This window comes from Trichomycterus rosablanca, chromosome 8 (genome assembly GCF_030014385.1).
Source record: "Trichomycterus rosablanca isolate fTriRos1 chromosome 8, fTriRos1.hap1, whole genome shotgun sequence".
NCBI classification, from domain to species: Eukaryota; Metazoa; Chordata; class Actinopteri; order Siluriformes; family Trichomycteridae; genus Trichomycterus; species Trichomycterus rosablanca.
The window spans coordinates 12,565,314-12,585,768 of NC_085995.1; the positions used below are offsets into that span (position 1 = coordinate 12,565,314).

The 20,455-nt window shown below is 40.8% G+C and overlaps 1 protein-coding gene across 1 annotated transcript in view; it reads right to left on the bottom strand.

Annotated features, from left to right (window-relative positions):
• Positions 1-6,406: 6,406 nt before the first annotated feature.
• The window catches only part of pcdh10b (protocadherin 10b), a 41,457-nt gene continuing 27,408 nt past the window's right edge, over positions 6,407-20,455 (bottom strand). The window contains exons 4-5 of the mRNA XM_063000974.1: positions 13,218-13,535; positions 6,407-7,552 (exon numbers count right to left, since the gene is read on the bottom strand). Of these exons, the coding sequence (XP_062857044.1) occupies positions 7,533-7,552; positions 13,218-13,535 (338 nt within the window). The 3' untranslated portion in view covers positions 6,407-7,532. The remainder of the gene's footprint in view (positions 7,553-13,217; positions 13,536-20,455) is intronic.

Sequence of the window (20,455 nt, forward strand, 5' to 3'; positions counted from 1 at the left end):
ACTAATGGTCAAATGGAGAGACTCAACCAAAATGCATTGCACTAGTGTTCTTAACCTGTGCCTCAGTATTCCTAATTATAAGGAATATTGGGACAGTGGACAGCAGGACTCTCCAGCGAGTAGTGAGGACAGCTGAAAAGATCATCGCGGTCGCTCTTCCATCTCTCACGGACATTTTTAACACCCGCTGCATCCGCAAAGCTCTCAGCATTGTGGACGATCCAACCCATCCATCACATGGACTTTTTACTCTGCTCCCGTCTGGGAGACGATACCGCAGCATCCGGACTAACACAACCAGACTGTGTAACAGTTTTATCCCTCAAGCAATCAGACTCCTCAATTCAGTACTAACAATTTCCTCCGGAAATTTTCTGCTGCCACACACTGAACTGTATTGATTATGTTACTTGCATTTTTTGCACACCTCCTGGAACTGAACAAGTAATTTCTGTACCTTACTTGTATTTTTGCACCTTATTTACTTTTTAGGCACCTTATCGGCATTGCCAATTTTACGCTGCTAATGTACATGTCACTACCTCATGAACCATTGTACCATCTATTCACCATCATGAACTAACACTTGTCCTTAGTCCTGTGTTCTAATTACTTGTTTATATTAGGGATAATTAGGAATATCTTTTGTAGTTATTTATTATAGGATTTTTTTGTATTTATTGTTGTATTTTACACTGTTTTGTATTGTCTTGCACTTTTTGTACCGTGTTACACCGTGATCCTAGAGGAACGCTGTTTCGTTTCAATATGTACTTGCATGTAGCTGAAATGACAATAAAACCTCTCTGACTCTGACTCTCTCTCTGGTAGCCTAGTGGGTAGAGCTTTGGGCTATCACCTGAAAGGATAAGAGTTTGAATCCCAGCTCTGCAATGCAGCCACTGTTGGGCCCTTGAGCAAGGCCCTTAACCCTCTCTGCTCCAGGAGCACTGTACAATGGCTAAACCTGCGCTCTGACCCCAACTTCCAAACAAGCTGGTATATGTGAAGAATTTATTTTGTTGTACTCTACATCTGTATATCTATATATGACAAATAAAGGCATTTTATTCTATTCTATAAGTATGGCTCAAACTAAATAAGTACATTCACAATGACAGCTTTTCTTTCTTTATTTTTTCTACCCTCTTTCTAATGAATCAGTAATCTTATAGCTAACCAGCTGCTTTAATCAGATTCAAAGAAGAACTGTTCTATTGTTGTAACTAAAACCTGCCAAATGGACTGGTAAATAATGATCCCAAATACACCTCACTGATTTGCTTGTGCTCCCTAATAGACTCGGCATGTAGCTACAGGACATCTTGCTTTACAAAGAATAATGGAGTAAAAGACAACACATGCAAAAAAGGTGAAAAACAAATATTAAAATGAGGTCTTTTTTGCATGTGCAAATTGATCCCAGGAGCTACGGCAAGGTAAGATCTCAAAGAAAACTGCCAGCAAACTGAAGGTTTCGTGATAAGAACAAGTCAGTATTTTAAAATGCTACTGTAAGAAATGTTAATGTTTAATAAATATAAGTAATTCAATATGTCCCGATATTTGTGAGTGGGCATCACAACCATCAACCAAGTAATTAAAAGAAGATGGCAAGGCACATAGAAATTGCATAAGTAGATAAGCACATTATATTTCCATGCTCTGTTTTTCTGTCGGTCCCTTCTTGTTAGAATTAAGTTGCATTTACACATGCAGCAAACATTCTAAAATAACTTCAAGGTCTAAAAAACTTTCAATACATGTGCTAAACTAATCAATAATTTGTATAAACATCACTAAGTAACACCCCCATGTACAAAAAACAGTAGCATAAGGAAACTATTTATTATGCTCTCTCAAAATTAAGAAATAAATAGCCCTATCATGTGATTTTATAGTGGAAGTAGGATTACCAGTGTTTTTATAATCTCCAACTCCACACATATCCATGGCAAAATCTGACAACCTAGTCAGATGTATACTTGTTAATATTGACTATGATAACATACAGTATACACTGACTATGCATAACATTATGACCACTGACAGGTGAAGTGAATAACACTGATAGCAGTCAATGAAATGTTAACACAACTGTACATATTTGACCATTTCATTTTTGACATTTTAGGGGAAGCTGAGCTTCCCTTGCAGTCTTAGAGAAATCGCCACTGATGTAGAGTCAGGGTCAAACTTAATGGATTTGCTTTTGGTAAAAATATCACATGGTTCCATTTTCTGTGCTGGTTCTTCCTTGGTGCATGAAGTTCAGTTCTGTAAGAGTGGAGTCAAATTGAACTTCTTATTTTTGCAAAGAAACACCTTAAGTCTTTTCGGGCATCTACGTACAGACATGATTACCCATGTCTGGTGGTGATTTGCAAGTCATATCCGGGGTGTGTTACTGCATTGTGATTATGAGGAAGCCAAACCCACTGTGACCCTGACCTGCTATAGTCCAAAACAGTGTGTAAACACCTGACTATACACTTGTTGGACATCCTTTTCCAAAATCATAGGCCCAACCCTCCTTCCTTTGCAACTTTAACAGCCTCTTCTAGAAAGCTTTTTCACAAGATTTTACATGATATCTCAAGAATTGTGTGCCTTTCCAGGCACTGATGTGAAAACAAGAAGGCCTGGCTCGCAATCACATCTACAGTTCATCTCTAAAATTTCAGTGGGGTTGAGACCAGGGATCTGTGCAGGCCATTGGGGTTCCTACACACCAAACTCACCAAAATGTGTCTTTATGAACCTCACTTTGTGACCAAAGGCAGAACTGTGCTGCAACAATGAAGTTCCTTAACCAAACATTTTCATAGTTGGAAGCATATAATCTCTTTTATACAACCCCAAATCAGAAAAAGTTGGAATAGTGTGGAAAAAGCAAATAAGATAAAAATGCAGAATATCACGGGCGTTTAGCTTAAACTTGCGCCCTTGGCCTTTAAGCACTGAAATTGCTTTTGTACTAAACCATGATTACAATCACCTATTGACATCATTTGTTTGGAATCACATCATTGCCCACTTATTTGCCTCTGTCCCAACTTTTTTGGAACGTGTTACAGGCCTGAAATGCAGGAATGGAGGTTTGTTAACAAATGAAATGAAGTTGAGCAGATAAAACATGAAATATCTCAGGTTCAAACTGTAAGGGGGTGGTGAATAATAACATTAAATATTTTATTTACTTTTATTATTCACAAACACACGGGTTGGACCCACTGTGCAGAACTGAAAAGGTGTGAGCAAGTTTGGTAGTGCTTGTGTAACTTTAGTTTTCGTCCTACGCCGGATTCGAACCAAGGGCGGAAAATTAGGCGCGTTGCACTCTGCCCACTTAGTAGGGGTAAATTCGGTTCACTTTATGGACTCGGGTTAATCTGAGTCACTCAGTAATGTGATCCGGTTCACTTGAGTCAGTTGTACTGACATTCTGATTGCAATTGATTTACTGCATGAAAATGCATCCAAATATCACTTGTCTTTCGTGCACTCATCTTCTGTAAATAAATCCTTCTCTCTTAATTATCTTGGCACCTCACACTTCTCTTGTCAGTGACAAGTTGGAATCTTGATCATGCGGGTGAGGGAGGTGGACTCACCTACCAATCAGATGGGTATATTAATGGGTCAAGGGTTTAAAATTACCATGGGGGCTATGATACTCCTTAGATTGTACACGGACTGTAGTAAAGTCGGTTCAGCCAAATCATCTAAGTCCGCGGTGTTTCGGTGAGTCTGCTCACTCGCCTTCTGTACTTAGCAGCAGCCAGTCAGAGGTTAATTGAGATTTCGGACTCTTGATTCCTGATTCAGTACAAATATTTGAATTATTAATCTGGGTGATTCAGGAACAGCCCAGCTCTATGCCCACTGCGCTATACACACAGGGGAGTGAAAAGCAGATTGTTCCTTTTATATGCCTGCGATACCTACTAAAATTAAAGTGAACACTACGTAAAATAATGACCAAACTCTCACTAATAAAATAAACGTTCAGCATGTGAGGAATCCCGGGTGGCCAGCCATCAGGCTTTAGGTCGGACAGTCCGGTTTTTCAGCTGCCAGCCCTCCGCCCATGCAAAGCTAGGACGGACACTAAAAAAAACCTCCTTTTGGAATGAATTGGTTACATTTTTGATCAATATTATCTGTCATTGGCTCAGGTACATGTCAAAACAAATGCTCGCCCACCATTGGCCAATCGCAGAAGGTCCGCCCTCTAAATGCTAGTCTGTGATTGGGTGGTTGAATTTCGCTGTATATACAGTGTATCACAAAAGTGAGTACACCCCTCACATTTCTGCAGATATTTAAGTATATCTTTTCATGGGACAACACTGACAAAATGACACTTTGACACAATGAAAAGTAGTCTGTGTGCAGCTTATATAACAGTGTAAATTTATTCTTCCCTCAAAATAACTCAATATACAGCCATTAATGTCTAAACCACCGGCAACAAAAGTGAGTACACCCCTAAGAGACTACACCCCTAAATGTCCAAATTGAGCACTGCTTGTCATTTTCCCTCCAAAATGTCATGTGATTTGTTAGTGTTACTAGGTCTCAGGTGTGCATAGGGAGCAGCTGTGTTCAATTTAGTAGTACAGCTCTCACACTCTCTCATACTGGTAACTGAAAGTTCCAACATGGCACCTCATTGCAAATAACTCTCTGAGGATCTTAAAAGACGAATTGTTGCGCTACATGAAGATGGCCAAGACTACAAGAAGATTGCCAACACCCTGACACTGAGCTGCAGCACAGTGGCCAAGATCATCCAGCGTTTTAAAAGAGCAGGATCCACTCAGAACAGACCTCGCGTTGGTTGTCCAAAGAAGCTGAGTGCACATGCTCAGCGTCACATCCAACTGCTGTCTTTGAAAGATAGGCGCAGGAGTGCTGTCAGCATTGCTGCAGAGATTGAAAAGGTGGGGGGTCAGCCTGTCAGTGCTCAGACCATACGCCGCACACTACATCAAATTGGTCTGCATGGCTGTCACCCCAGAAGGAAGCCTCTTCTGAAGTCTCTACACAAGAAAGCCCGCAAACAGTTTGCTGAAGACATGTCAACAAAGGACATGGATTACTGGAACCATGTCCTATGGTCTGATGAGACCAAGATTAATTTGTTTGGTTCAGATGGTCTCAAGCATGTGTGGCGGCAATCAGGTGAGGAGTACAAAGATAAGTGTGTCATGCCTACAGTCAAGCATGGTGGTGGGAATGCCATGGTCTGGGGCTGCATGAGTGCAGCAGGTGTTGGGGAGTTACATTTCATTGAGGGACACATGAACTTCAATATGTACTGTGAAATACTGAAGCAGAGCATGATCCCCTCCCTCCGGAAACTGGGTCGCAGGGCAGTGTTCCAGCATGATAATGACCCCAAACACACCTCTAAGACGACCACTGCTTTATTGAAGAGGCTGAGGGTAAAGGTGATGGACTGGCCAAGCATATCTCCAGACCTAAACCCAATAGAACATCTTTGGGGCATCCTCAAGCGGAAGGTGGAGGAGCGCAAAGTCTCGAATATCCGCCAGCTCCGTGATGTCGTCATGGAGGAGTGGAAAAGCATTCCAGTGGCAACCTGTGAAGCTCTGGTAAACTCCATGCCCAGGAGAGTTAAGGCAGTTCTGGGAAATAATGGTGGCCACACAAAATATTGACACTTCAGGAACTTTCAATAAGGGGTGTACTCACTTTTGTTACCAGTGGTTTAGACATTAATGGCTGTATATTGAGTTATTTTGAGGGAAGAATAAATTTACACTGTTATATAAGCTGCACACAGACTACTTTTCATTGTGTCAAAGTGTCATTTTGTCAGTGTTGTCCCATGAAAAGATATACTTAAATATCTGCAGAAATGTGAGGGGTGTACTCACTTCTGTGATACACTGTATATATATACATATATATATATATATATATATATATATATAGAGAGAGAGAGAGAGAGAGAGAGAAAGAGAGAGAGAGAGAGAGAGACTTGTTCGTGACGTCATGTGTTTTGCGAATTTCTGTTCGTAATCCGAAATTTGTTCGTACATTAAAAGATCGATCATAACCCATATGGTAAACCGTTCGTAACTCAAGGGTCTACTGTATTTATATTTACTATATGGTCCAAATCTATATGGAAACAAATTTCTGTGTTTAATAATAGTCAATTTCTCTGCTTTTTTCTCTGCAATTTCATTTATCCATTCATTCAGTCATTCATCTCTTGTATAATTGATTTTATACACCTGTTAGTAGTGGGGTATGAGTGAAATAACTAAACTCATAATTTTGGTCATGTAGTGCACGTTTCTTACAAGTGTATGTCAAATGTTGACCCTAACTGTATAATGATAATTATAATAATAATAAACACAGGAGTCAATTCAAGTTTGACAGTATACACTTGTCAGTTTATTGGTCACCTGTTGTAGTAAAGTGTAGGTGTGCATGTGTGTGTGTGTGTGTGCAGGTGTGTTTGCATGTGTGTATGAGTGTTTGTGTTTGTGTTTGCCTTGCACTTGGTGCACCTTCCATTTTTGGTCTCTCAGTTTAAAAGGACCCTTTTTTGGCTACAGTAACACAGGATTACCATGTATTCCCATCTAGATTATTACTTTTACATGAATCTGGTGAATATCCAAAAGTGAAAAAGGATGGTTGTAAAATATGGAGGTAAGGCTTTCCGTCACGTTAGGTACCCCTGTAAAATCCATGGCCGAAGCTGAGCTCCCAAGGTATATATATATATATATATATATATATATATATATATATATATATATATATATAATTTGATATAAACTGATATATAGATATATATTTATTTTGAAGCTTCTTAAAAGAGTACATTTAAAACTTGTACGTGATATAACCTCACGTGATATAACCTACGCAAAAAATCTGAGTACAGTTTAGGCCACTGCTGTCCTGTGTACAACTCGAACACAAAATCAGAAAAGAACTCTGCTTCATCCCCTGCTTTTCCGAAAGGAAAAAAATACAGATTTAGGGAAAACATGTGACCACACACACTCACACACAAAATATAAAAACAGTCATGTCTAAAAGAGTGATATTGCATTTATAATGCACAGAGTTCCTATACAATTGGCTTCTTGGTAGTGTACAAACATCTAAAGGGCTCACTGAATTGATTTCAACTTTTGTCTCTTTACGTTTGTACAGTAGTGCTGTAAACAGGCACACATAGTATCCGAGAGAAGCGATCGCCCTCTCACGTCTTTCATTGTCTTCCTAGTCTCCTTTTCCTTGTGTGTTTTTAGCTGTTCACATTCTCGTTTCGTCTCAGTCCTGCTGAGAAGTGTGTTGTCCTTACGTCCCGGGTATCTGTCCTGATCAGTCCGTCTCTGGTTCGGCTCCGGCGCCCATCATACACACTTCAGGAAAGGGAGTCTGACTCGGTGCTCAAAACTTGATGCTTATGCCTTCGAGCAGTTTGACTGATTGTGCAAAGTCACGCCGTCTCTGATATGTCCACACGGAAGGAGCTAACAAATCCTTTTCCGCGCTGTGAAAGTAGAAACACTCGGATTAGAACACAATGGCAGCAGTTTAAGGAATATACGGATTTGTTTGACATTTACATATTCTACACAAAAGCATTTCGGGTTTTGTAAAGCTCATACTGCCTTCTTAAATGTTTTTCCTTTATCTGTAGGCTTACAATTAATATAACTTCAGGGTGCAGGTTGATTTCCAGGTTGAGCGGTCCTGGGTCCTTTCTCTATGGAGTCTGCATGTTCTCATTTGTCTGTGTGGGTTTCCTCCGGGTGCTCCAGTTTCCTCCCACAGTCCAAAGACATGCAGTCAGGTTAATTGTAGATACTAAAGTCTCCCTATGTATGCGTGTGTGTGTTTGCCCTGTGATGGACTGGCAACCTGTCCATTGTGTTTCCTGCTTTTCGCCCAGTAAATGGCACCCACCGCGAATAGGATAAAGTGGCGGTTAAACAAACACTCACTCAAGTTCTTAACCGCTTCTCCAATTAGGGTCACGGGGTTGAAAGGGCAGGAGCCTGGACGGGGCGCCAGTCCATCGCAGGGCAGACACATATACATATACACACACACACACATTCACCTATAGGGCAATTCAGTGTCTCCAATTAACCTGACTGCATGTTTTTGGACTGTGGGAGGAAACCGGAGCTCCTGGAGGAAACCCGCGCAGACACAGGGAGAACATGTAAACTCCGGACAGAAAGGACCCAAACCGCCCCGACTGGGGATCGAACCCAGGACCTTCTTGCTGTGAGGCGACAGTGCTACCCACCAAGCCACCGTGTCGCCCGGTTAAACAAACAATGAATGAATAAATTTACTGCTGCACCATGACGAATGTTTAATAAGGCTAAAATTAGGGCTTTGTGCAAGTCTGGCATGTATATTTCATTCTTTACAACTGATCTTATACAGCTGTTAGCACTACGTATGGGTAAAACATATACACTTCATGATTAAAATCGTTGTCAACATACTTTTGGACATATAATATGTATTTTAGCAGTTGTATGGATAAGATAATTATTCAGATCTTAAAATCTGTAGAATTTTTCATGCATACAGATTGTATGTAGTCTGAAAACACTGATGTATTTGTAAGGTATATGATGGCTTAGTAATGACAAATGTATACACACAAACACACTACATTTATTAACTTACTGGAAAATGCTGTTTACACCTACCTGACCTTATGTGAAACAGTAATTCCCCCCTTCACTATTAAGTCAACCAGTTGACCAAGTTTAATTGAAAACTGGGTTAACTTTTACTAGCCACACCCAGGGATGATTACTGACAGTCTTAAATCTAAACCACAACTGATTAAAACCAGCCTGCCAAAGTAAAGCAGGACATGATGCCATGTTCTAAAATGAAAATTCCAAGGTTTAAGAGAGCCAGGTTCCTGCTATTGCTCAGATGTATAGGGGGAAGTCTATGCATGTATTTTAATAGATTTTTTGTAGTGTCTACAAAGATAAAGATCATTTTCATCTAGTAATTACATTAAAGGTCTCATATGGAACATCAGTTATTTTAAACACATCTTGTACAATCCTATTGTTTTACGCACACACAAAAACACACCCAGCTCTTACACAAAACCCTCTTTGTGTATGTACCTCAGTAATGTACTCAACTATTCCACGTCTTCCTTTGTAAAGTGAACAAGATGAGACAACACAAAGCAACTACGCAACAGGTAGGGCAGCTTTGAAGAACGTTTGAAGTATATGAACTGATTGTTAACGTGGCCAGTCACTGCCAACGCATTCCTGTGTGTATATGACACAATATGGAATATGAACAATATCCACTGGCATCTCCATTCTTTTTTCCTTTCACTGTAATTTTTACCAGAGCCCTTACATATTAAGCATGATCTCTGTTTGATAGCAAAGCTGAGTTTCAAACACCAGATCTTTGTATCAGCCCAGTAGGGCTAGTGTAATTTACAGCTGTGTCACCCAAACCTTCAAAATCTACCTCCTCAATGTTTTAAAATACAGATTACCGCTTTACATTAAAGATGGTTCTTGTTAGACACAGGTGAAAGAATGATTAGCAAAGTGGGGTTTATGTTTTTAGTTAATGTGTTTCGAGTACGGAGGTCAAATCCATTTTACTGTTTATTTATTATGTTTATAGCATTCATTAAGTCACTTAAGATACATTTTATAGCGTGGCTTCAGCATTTCAAAACCATTTTTTCTAGCAAATGCCATTAAAGTGCATTAAATTAGAATGTATTAATCTCATTCAAATTGCTTACCTAGTTTTATTGGGCTAAGAATGTGCAGAAAATTTTTTAATACAAAATCCCCTTTTGGGATTTGTTTGGTTTTTACTTACAGCAACATTTACAAATAGAGCTAGTTTTTCTAAACCCATTAAAGGTCATGATTAAAACTCAAACAGTCACCTTGTCCTAAAAGAAAATTTGTCTGGGTGGGCAGAATTTTCGTGCAGGGGGTTCTTTCCTCTTCTGTTAAAACCTTTAAGTTCAGGGTGGATGTACGGCTCACTTAGTAGTGCATATTGACCATATTGTGAATATGGTTTTCTTCCTGACCTTGGCAGGAGGTCACTCTTTGTGTACTTTAAATATGTGCAGCGACACTAGCCCTATTTATACGGGCACAGACTGACCAGCTATAATTAATCATTAAGGAGACAGTGGTAGCCTAGTGGGTAGAGCTTTGTGCTGTCAATCGGAAAATTCACGGTTCGAACTCAGGCTCTGATATGCAATCACTGTTGGGCCCTTGAGCAAGGCACTTAACCCTGTCTGCTTCAGGGGCGCCGTACAATGGCTTACCCTGTGCTCTGACTCCAGCTTCCAAACATGCTGGGATATGTGGAAAAAGAGTTTCATTGTACTGTACATGTGTATCTGCATACATGACCAATAAAGGCATTCTTCTCTTTCTAATCCCAATTACAAACAAGGGATGGCATTGATAATCCAAGTTGGTGTATGTGTATTTTTTCTTTTAATTTAGACATATGATTGTTTTAATTATTTACTTCTTTAATGTTACTTAATAAATGTTATTAATTATTACATAAAAATGTACATTTTTTACCTGTAAGTATAAAAGAAATGTATACTAAATATTATCTATTCTAACAGGCTCATACCTAGCGCTAGAACATTCTGCCATCCTCATTTCCTTTGCAGTATTAAGGAATGTAGATTGTGGCAGACTGTTTATCTCTCACCGTCTGTATGTGTATGATAAAAATTCTATACATTTTAAAGTAACTATCAACTGTGTGGTTAAAATCCTTATTATATTCGCCCTTGTCGCTTTGCTTATGTATTAAATGCTCTAAAAAACACTGAACTTCTCGATTCTTGATTCGTTATCATTTCAAAACCTGCAGTCTTAGACTGTGTTCACATGGACATACTTGACCATGTATGATTGATTTATACTTAAACAAAAATGGTGAAATCCTTATCTCTAGTGTGATAGAATGTATCACTATTTTGTTGGCACAGAGAATGCAGTTCATTCATCCTTTGCCACCACATCTCATAATTTGATAGACAGCTGAAATCCTCCTGCTTTTCAGCTGAACTTAAATGCTCTAGGGTGTATTCATGCTCTTTAAAGCACTTCAGATGAAAAATAAACCAGGCTTTAGGTCGTTTCTGCATTATTATACAATTTAATATTAGATTGAATTGTGCCACAATTGTAAGTCACATTGGAAGAAAGAACCCACCAAATACATTAATGTAATGCATAAGTAGGCAGCATTTATGGAAAGCATTTATATTCCACTGGTGAAGTGTGTGCTGTCTGGAGAGCTGCATAATGACAGCTGTCTTTATCATACACAAAACCATTTCAAATGCACTAAACATACCACAGATTTCTCAGAAAATATGAAACCACATATTTTCTGAGGAATCTGCTTAAGCCATTGGCTACGAATGAAGATGATGTTCATGGATAACCAAATTTAAGTTGATATTTAAAAAAAAGGCGGGGGGGGAATGCTGTTACTAAAAAAGCTGAGATAGTGAGTGATGTAAAGAGACTTAAGCCCAGGTAACAACGGCCTCATTGTACAATTTGGTGGTGGTAGCAGCATGTTACAAATATCTTATAAAATCTTGGATAAAGGATGCAGGACGCTTAGACTGACCCAAAGCACACTGTTAAAGCAACACTGGAGTGGTTTCAAATATAAAAAAAATGTATGTCCAATCAAACTAAACTTATGTACAAGACCTAATAACTGATGTACACCACTATTCACTAACAGAACTTTACAGAGATGAATGGGCCAGAATCACTTCACCATGCAAATATCTCCCTAATCTTGAAAGACAACCAGTCATTATAGCATTCAAATGTGCTTTTAATCATTATTTAAAGTACAGTGGTACCTTGTAACCTGACGTTCCCTAAACTTAAATTATCGACGCACTTTGTGAAGAAATTTGTACTATTAAACTCGACATTTCCCTTAAACTTGGCATGTTTAGCTTTTTTTTTTTTAAATGTATTAATTTAATTTTAAATTAACAATGAACAGCCACTTTGCTTCAGAGTCAAAGTCATACCATCAAAGTGCGCATATGAGATGAATCTGCATTTGTGTGGAATAGCCATCAAATCCACTCTAAAAGCATCCACATGTATCTGTGTTAAGCTGGATTTTTCTCCTGTTTCACTTTTAAACTTGTGTTATAGCTCGAGGTGCTGAGACATTGTGAGAATCAGCTTTTCCGAGTCTAAAACCCTTAAAAGCTAAAAAGCTTGATGTGACTTAATGCATAAAAAGAACTACATAGGAACACAAAATCTCTCTTAATTATTACTGCTCATTAGTTCTCTCCACTAATGAAATTCCTCGCTCGTTGTTTTAGTACAATAAGTCATGTTAAGCTTTGTGCACCAGCACAAAAGCTATTTTGCCGCATAACATGAGAATGCGCATTTACTGAACGGAATACAGTATTTCAAGATCAGGCATCTCCACGGTTAAGAAGCATAAGGAAACAATAAAGAAGTAAAGGTAAAGTGCAGGTTTTATTGTATTTTCATATTGATTTTAACTGTGTTTAATTGTATTTCAGTGTTATTATATTATATTTGTGTTGTTTTTAGTGTATAAGTGTCAAAAACAACCCCATTATTTTACATTAGCCTAAAATATATGCAGTTACACAGGACCATGGAACTCAACGTCTTTAAAACTCAACCCACTCCCAGAACCAACTGACATCGAGTTTCAAGGTTCTCCTATTGTAATCTTTGTTAAGAAAACGGCTGTCTAGTTCAACATTAACTTCACTAGTCATTCTGATATAAATATCAGGTGGTGACAGTCACCCATGTGAACAATGTTTGGGGTGTGGATACAAGGCACTGTATTATTTTATTATTTTTATATAGATATGAAGATAGTTGTGATATAAAAATGACATGCCTACTGGAGAGACAGATTACAGGAACAGACCGACAGACAAAATGAAGGATGGATAAACAGCAGTGACGAAGGGACGGGAGTATTGATCAGCACTTCACGCCAGAGTCTACTGGAGGAGCTCCTGAGGGCTAAATTTAGCTCTGATCAGGTCGAATAGAGGGAGGGAAAGGTAGAAAGAGAGGAACCAGAATGAACATTCCCTCTTTTTCACGAATACTCACACAGATAGTTGGCTTTGTAAGGCGAGCGTGAGTTAGACAGGAGTGCATGGAGCTCTCTTGTGTCTAGCGTGGAGGCTTGGAGATGCTGGTATGTGTGGAGCGGCTCTTTGCCGAAGGTGGAGAATGACTGATCCCCAGTGAACGTGTCGCCCTCAAATACCTCTGAGTCGGGCACGGCGTCCATGCCAGGCACATGCAAATTGCTGCGGTAGTCGGCACCCTGCCGGGACTCGGTGGGCACGAAGCTGGGCATCCAGCAGCGATCCGAGTGCCCCAGCGCCTTACACTCCTCTGTGCAGTTTGAAAAGAGATCTGCTCCTGCAGGGAAAGAGGAAAGGTGTCAGAGAAACTAATCAGACATTAAAGAAAGCATGGTATAAAGGTGGTACACACAAAGTCTTTCTAGTCCTGCCTGACTGCTGCATAAGGCTTTTTTAAACCCTGTTATCAGCCCACCAGCTGTGAGCCATTCCACTGTGTGTGGGTTGAACACAGTGTTTAGGGTAGTAGTCTGTATGTGCACTTTTTTTTTTTTTTAAACTGATATTACAACCCACATGGTAGTAGCTTTTACACTACATAATTTGATAAATATTATTAGATACATACATTTGCCGCTTGTAAGTGTAACGGCATAACTCCAAATGCTACTTTATTGTAACCCAGGTATACCAAAAATTACAATTACCCCCAATATTTCTTACATGATGATTGTCATCTTGTCAATAACGTTTCCAATTAGGCGCCCAGGTGGAGCAGCAGGATATTCCGCTAGCACACCAGCGCAGAGATTCTGAACTCCTCAGTTTGGAACTTGCCGTTGCCACCGGTCAGCTGGGTGCCATCTAGCGGGCATAATTGGCAGTGCCTGCAGCAGACACGTCTCGGCTAGGGCAGGATGACCGGACTATGTTGGTGGGGTCTTCACACACTGTGTAAGGACCCTGATTAGAAGATAGAGAGGCACCTGTGCAGAGTGCATAGGAGGTGAAAAAGGGTTCCGATATACAGTGTATCACAAAAGTGAGTACACCCCTCACATTTCTGCAAATATTTCATTATATCTTTTAATGGGACAACACTATAGACATGAAACTTGGATATAACTTAGAGTAGTCAGTGTACAGCTTGTATAGCAGTGTAGATTTACTGTCTTCTGAAAATAACTCAACACACAGCCATTAATGTCTAAATAGCTGGCAACATAAGTGAGTACACCCCACAGTGAACATGTCCAAATTGTGCCCAAATGTGTCGTTGTCCCTCCCTGGTGTCATGTGTCAAGGTCCCAGGTGTAAATGGGGAGCAGGGCTGTTAAATTTGGTGTTTTGGGTACAATTCTCTCATACTGGCCACTGGATTTTCAACATGGCACCTCATGGCAAAGAACTCTCTGAGGATGTAAGAAATAGAATTGTTGCTCTCCACAAAGATGGCCTGGGCTATAAGAAGATTGCTAACACCCTGAAACTGAGCTACAGCATGGTGGCCAAGGTCATACAGCGGTTTTCCAGGACAGGTTCCACTCGGAACAGGCTTCGCCAGGGTCGACCAAAGAAGTTGAGTCCACGTGTTCAGCATCATATCCAGAGGTTGGCTTTAAAAAATAGACACATGAGTGCTGCAAGCATTGCTGCAGAGGTTGAAGATGTGGGAGGTCAGCCTGTCAGTGCTCAGACCATACGCCGCACACTGCATCAACTCGGTCTGCATGGTCGTCATCCCAGAAGGAAGCTGACGCACAAGAAAGCCCGCAAACAGTTTGCTGAAGACAAGCAGTCCAAGAACATGGATTACTGGAATGCCCTGTGGTCTGACGAGACCAAGATAAACTTGTTTGGCTCAGATGGTGTCCAGCATGTGTGGCGGCGCCCTGGTGAGAAGTACCAAGACAACTGTATCTTGCCTACAGTCAAGCATGGTGGTGGTAGCATCATGGTCTTGGGCTGCATGAGTGTTGCTGGCACTGGGGAGCTGCAGTTCATTGAGGGAAACATGAATTCCAACATGTACTGTGACATTCTGAAACAGAGCATGATCCCCTCCCTTCGAAAACTGGGCCTCATGGCAGTTTTCCAACAGGATAACGACCCCAAACACAACCTCCAAGATGACAACTGCCTTGCTGAGGAAGCTGAAGGTAAAGGTGATGGACTAAACCCAATTGAGCACCTGTGGCGCATCCTCAAGTGGAAGGTGGAGGAGTTCAAGGTGTCTAACATCCACCAGCTCCGTGATGTCATCATGGAGGAGTGGAAGACGATTCCAGTAGCAACCTGTGCAGCTCTGGTGAATTCCATGCCCAGGAGGGTTAAGGCAGTGCTGGATAATAATGGTGGTCACACAAAATATTGACACTTTGGGCACAATTTGGACATGTTCACTGTGGGGTGTACTCACTTATGTTGCCAGCTATTTAGACATTAATGGCTGTGTGTTGAGTTATTTTCAGAAGACAGTAAATCTACACTGCTATACAAGCTGTACACTGACTACTCTAAGTTATATCCAAGTTTCATGTCTATAGTGTTGTCCCATTAAAAGATATAATGAAATATTTGCAGAAATGTGAGGGGTGTACTCACTTTTGTGATACACTGTATATACTCTCCCAGGACCACTACAGAGTAGGTATTATTATGAGCGATCGTCTCTGACTTTACATCTACAAGGTGAACCAACTAGGTGTTGGTGTGTCTAAAAGAGTGGACAGTGAGTGGACACGGTATTTAAAAAACTCCATCAGCATATGCTGTGTCTTATCCACTCATACCAGCACAACACACACTAACACACCACCACCATGTCATTGTCACTGCAGTGCTGAGAATGATCCACCACCCAAATAATACCTGCTCTGTGGTGGTCCTGACCAGTGAAGAACAGGGTGAAAGCAGGCTAAAAAAAAAGCATGCAGAGAAACAGATGGACTACAGTCAGTAATTGTAGAACCACAAAGTGCTTCTATTTGGCAGTGGAGCTGATAAAATGGACAGTGAGTGTAGAAACAAGGAGGTGGTTTTAATGTTATGGCTGATCGGTGTGTGTATATATATATATATATATATATATATATATATATATATATATATATATATATATACAGTGTATCACAAAAGTGAGTACACCCCTCACATTTCTGCAAATATTTCATTATATCTTTTCATGGGACAACACTATAGACATGAAACTTGGATATAACTTAGAGTAGTCAGTGTACAGCTTGTATAACAGTGTAGATTTACTGTCTTCTGAAAATAACTCAACACACAGCCATTAATGTCTAAATGGCTGGCAACATAAGTGAGTACACCCCACAGTGAACATGTCCAAATTGTGCCCAAAGTGTCAATATTTTGTGTGACCACCATTATTATCCAGCACTGCCTTAACCCTCCTGGGCATGGAATTCACCAGAGCTGCACAGGTTGCTACTGGAATCGTCTTCCACTCCTCCATGATGACATCACGGAGCTGGTGGATGTTAGACACCTTGAACTCCTCCACCTTCCACTTGAGGATGCGCCACAGGTGCTCAATTGGGTTTAGTCCATCACCTTTACCTTCAGCTTCCTCAGCAAGGCAGTTGTCATCTTGGAGGTTGTGTTTGGGGTCGTTATCCTGTTGGAAAACTGCCATGAGGCCCAGTTTTCGAAGGGAGGGGATCATGCTCTGTTTCAGAATGTCACAGTACATGTTGGAATTCATGTTTCCCTCAATGAACTGCAGCTCCCCAGTGCCAGCAACACTCATGCAGCCCAAGACCATGATGCTACCACCACCATGCTTGACTGTAGGCAAGATACAGATGTCTTGGTACTTCTCACCAGGGCGCCGCCACACATGCTGGACACCATCTGAGCCAAACAAGTTTATCTTGGTCTCGTCAGACCACAGGGCATTCCCGTAATCCATGTTCTTGGACTGCTTGTTTTCAGCAAACTGTTTGCTGGCTTTCTTGTGCGTCAGCTTCCTTCTGGGATGACGACCATGCAGACCGAGTTGATGCAGTGTGCGGCGTATGGTCTGAGCACTGACAGGCTGACCTCCCACGTCTTCAACCTCTGCAGCAATGCTGGCAGCACTCATGTGTCTATTTTTTAAAGCCAACCTCTGGATATGACGCCGAACACGTGGACTCAACTTCTTTGGTCGACCCTGGCGAAGCCTGTTCCGAGTGGAACCTGTCCTGGAAAACCGCTGTATGACCTTGGCCACCATGCTGTAGCTCAGTTTCAGGGTGTTAGCAATCTTCTGATAGCCCAGGCCATCTTTGTGGAGAGCAACAATTCTATTTCTCACATCCTCAGAGAGTTCTTTGCCATGAGGTGCCATGTTGAATATCCAGTGGCCAGTATGAGAGAATTGAACCCAAAACACCAAATTTAACAGCCCTGCTCCCCATTTACACCTGGGACCTTGACACATGACACCAGGGAGGGACAACGACACATTTGGGCACAATTTGGACATGTTCACTGTGGGGTGTACTCACTTATGTTGCCAGCTATTTAGACATTAATGGCTGTGTGTTAAGTTATTTTCAGAAGACAGTAAATCTACACTGCTATACAAGCTGTACACTGACTACTCTAAGTTATATCCAAGTTTCATGTCTATAGTGTTGTCCCATGAAAAGATATAATGAAATATTTGCAGAAATGTGAGGGGTGTACTCACTTTTGTGATACACTGTATATATATATACAGTGTATCACAAAAGTGAGTACACCCCTCACATTTCTGCAAATATTTCATTATATCTTTTCATGGGACAACACTATAGACATGAAACTTGGATATAACTTAGAGTAGTCAGTGTACAACTTGTATAGCAGTGTAGATTTACTGTCTTATGAAAATAACTCAACACACAGCCATTAATGTCTAAATGGCTGGCAACATAAGTGAGTACACCCCACAGTGAACATGTCCAAATTGTGCCCAAAGTGTCAATATTTTGTGTGACCACCATTATTATCCAGCACTGCCTTAACCCTCCTGGGCATGGAATTCACCAGAGCTGCACAGGTTGCTACTGGAATCCTCTTCCACTCCTCCAAGATGACATCACGGAGCTGGTGGATGTTAGACACCTTGAACTCCTCCACCTTCCACTTGAGGATGCGCCACAGGTGCTCAATTGGGTTTAGTCCATCACCTTTACCTTCAGCTTCCTCAGCAAGGCAGTTGTCATCTTGGAGGTTGTGTTTGGGGTCGTTATCCTGTTGGAAAACTGCCATGAGGCCCAGTTTTCGAAGGGAGAGGATCATGCTCTGTTTCAGAATGTCACAGTACATGTTGGAATTCATGTTTCCCTCAATGAACTGCAGCTCCCCAGTGCCGGCAACACTCATGCAGCCCAAGACCATGATGCTACCACCACCATGCTTGACTGTAGGCAAGATACAGTTGTCTTGGTACTTCTCACCAGGGCGCCGCCACACATGCTGGACACCATCTGAGCCAAACAAGTTTATCTTGGTCTCGTCAGACCACAGGGCATTCCAGTAATCCATGTTCTTGGACTGCTTGTCTTCAGCAAACTGTTTGCGGGCTTTCTTGTGCGTCAGCTTCCTTCTGGGATGACGACCATGCAGACCGAGTTGATGCAGTGTGCGGCGTATGGTCTGAGCACTGACAGGCTGACCTCCCACGTCTTCAACCTCTGCAGCAATGCTGGCAGCACTCATGTGTCTATTTTTTAAAGCCAACCTCTGGATATGACGCCGAACACGTGGACTCAACTTCTTTGGTCGACCCTGGCGAAGCCTGTTCCGAGTGGAACCTGTCCTGGAAAACCGCTGTATGACCTTGGCCACCATGCTGTAGCTCAGTTTCAGGGTGTTAGCAATCTTCTTATAGCCCAGGCCATCTTTGTGGAGAGCAACAATTCTATTTCTCACATCCTCAGAGAGTTCTTTGCCATGAGGTGCCATGTTGAATATCCAGTGGCCAGCATGAGAGAATTGTACCCAAAACACCAAATTTAACAGCCCTGCTCCCCATTTACACCTGGGACCTTGACACATGACACCAGGGAGGGACAACGACACATTTGGGCACAATTTGGACATGTTCACTGTGGGGTGTACTCACTTATGTTGCCAGCCATTTAGACATTAATGGCTGTGTGTTGAGTTATTTTCAGAAGACAGTAAATCTACACTGCTATACAAGCTGTACACTGACTACTCTAAGTTATATCCAAGTTTCATGTCTATAGTGTTGTCCCATGAAAAGATATAATGAAATATTTGCAGAAATGTGAGGGGTGTACTCACTTTTGTGATACACTGTATATATATATACTGTATATATATATATATATATACAACCCCTGTCAAAAATTATGGAATCACCACTTTTGGAAGATGTTCTGTCAATTGTTTAATTTTGTAGAAAAAAAATAAATCACAGACATGCCACAAAACTATCATTTTTCAAAATGTCAACCTTCTGGCATTAAGAAACAATAAAAAAAGAAACAAATATAATAGTTGTGGTCAGTCACAATTGCTTTTTTTAGATCAAGTAGAGGAAAAAAATATGGAATCACTCAAATCTGAGGAAAAAATTATGGAATCACTCTGTAATTTGCAGTTTAAAAACAAAACATCTGCAGCAGATTAGATTTGCTAATTATTCTTCAGTTTAAAAAGAGTGCTTACACCTCGGAGAGCTGTTGCACAAAGCAGATTGTCATGAATCATGGTTCCAACACAAGATATGTCAGTTGAAACAAATGAGAGGATTATAAAACTCCTTCAAGAAAATAAATCATTGTGGAATGTCGCAAAAGATGTTGGTTGTTCCCAGTAAGCTGTGTTTAAAATCTGGACCAAGTACAAACAAAATGGGAAGGTTGTAAAAGGGAAGCATACTGGTAGACCAAGTAAGACATCAAAGCATCAAGATAGAAAACTTAAAGCAATATGTCTTGAAAACAGAAAATGCACAACAAAACAAATGAGAAACAAGTGGCCGGAAAGTGGAGTCGATGTCTGTGACTGAACTGTAAGAAATCATCTAAAAGAAATAGGATTTACATACAGAAAAGCCAAACAAAAGCCACCATTAACACCTAAAAAGAAAAGAACAAGGTTAAAGTAGGCTAAAGAAAAGCAATCGTGGACTGTGGGTGACTGGATAAAAGTGATCTTCAGTGATGAATCGCGAATCTGCATTGGGCAAGGTGATGATGCTGGAACTTTTGTTTGGTGTCTGTCCAATGAAAT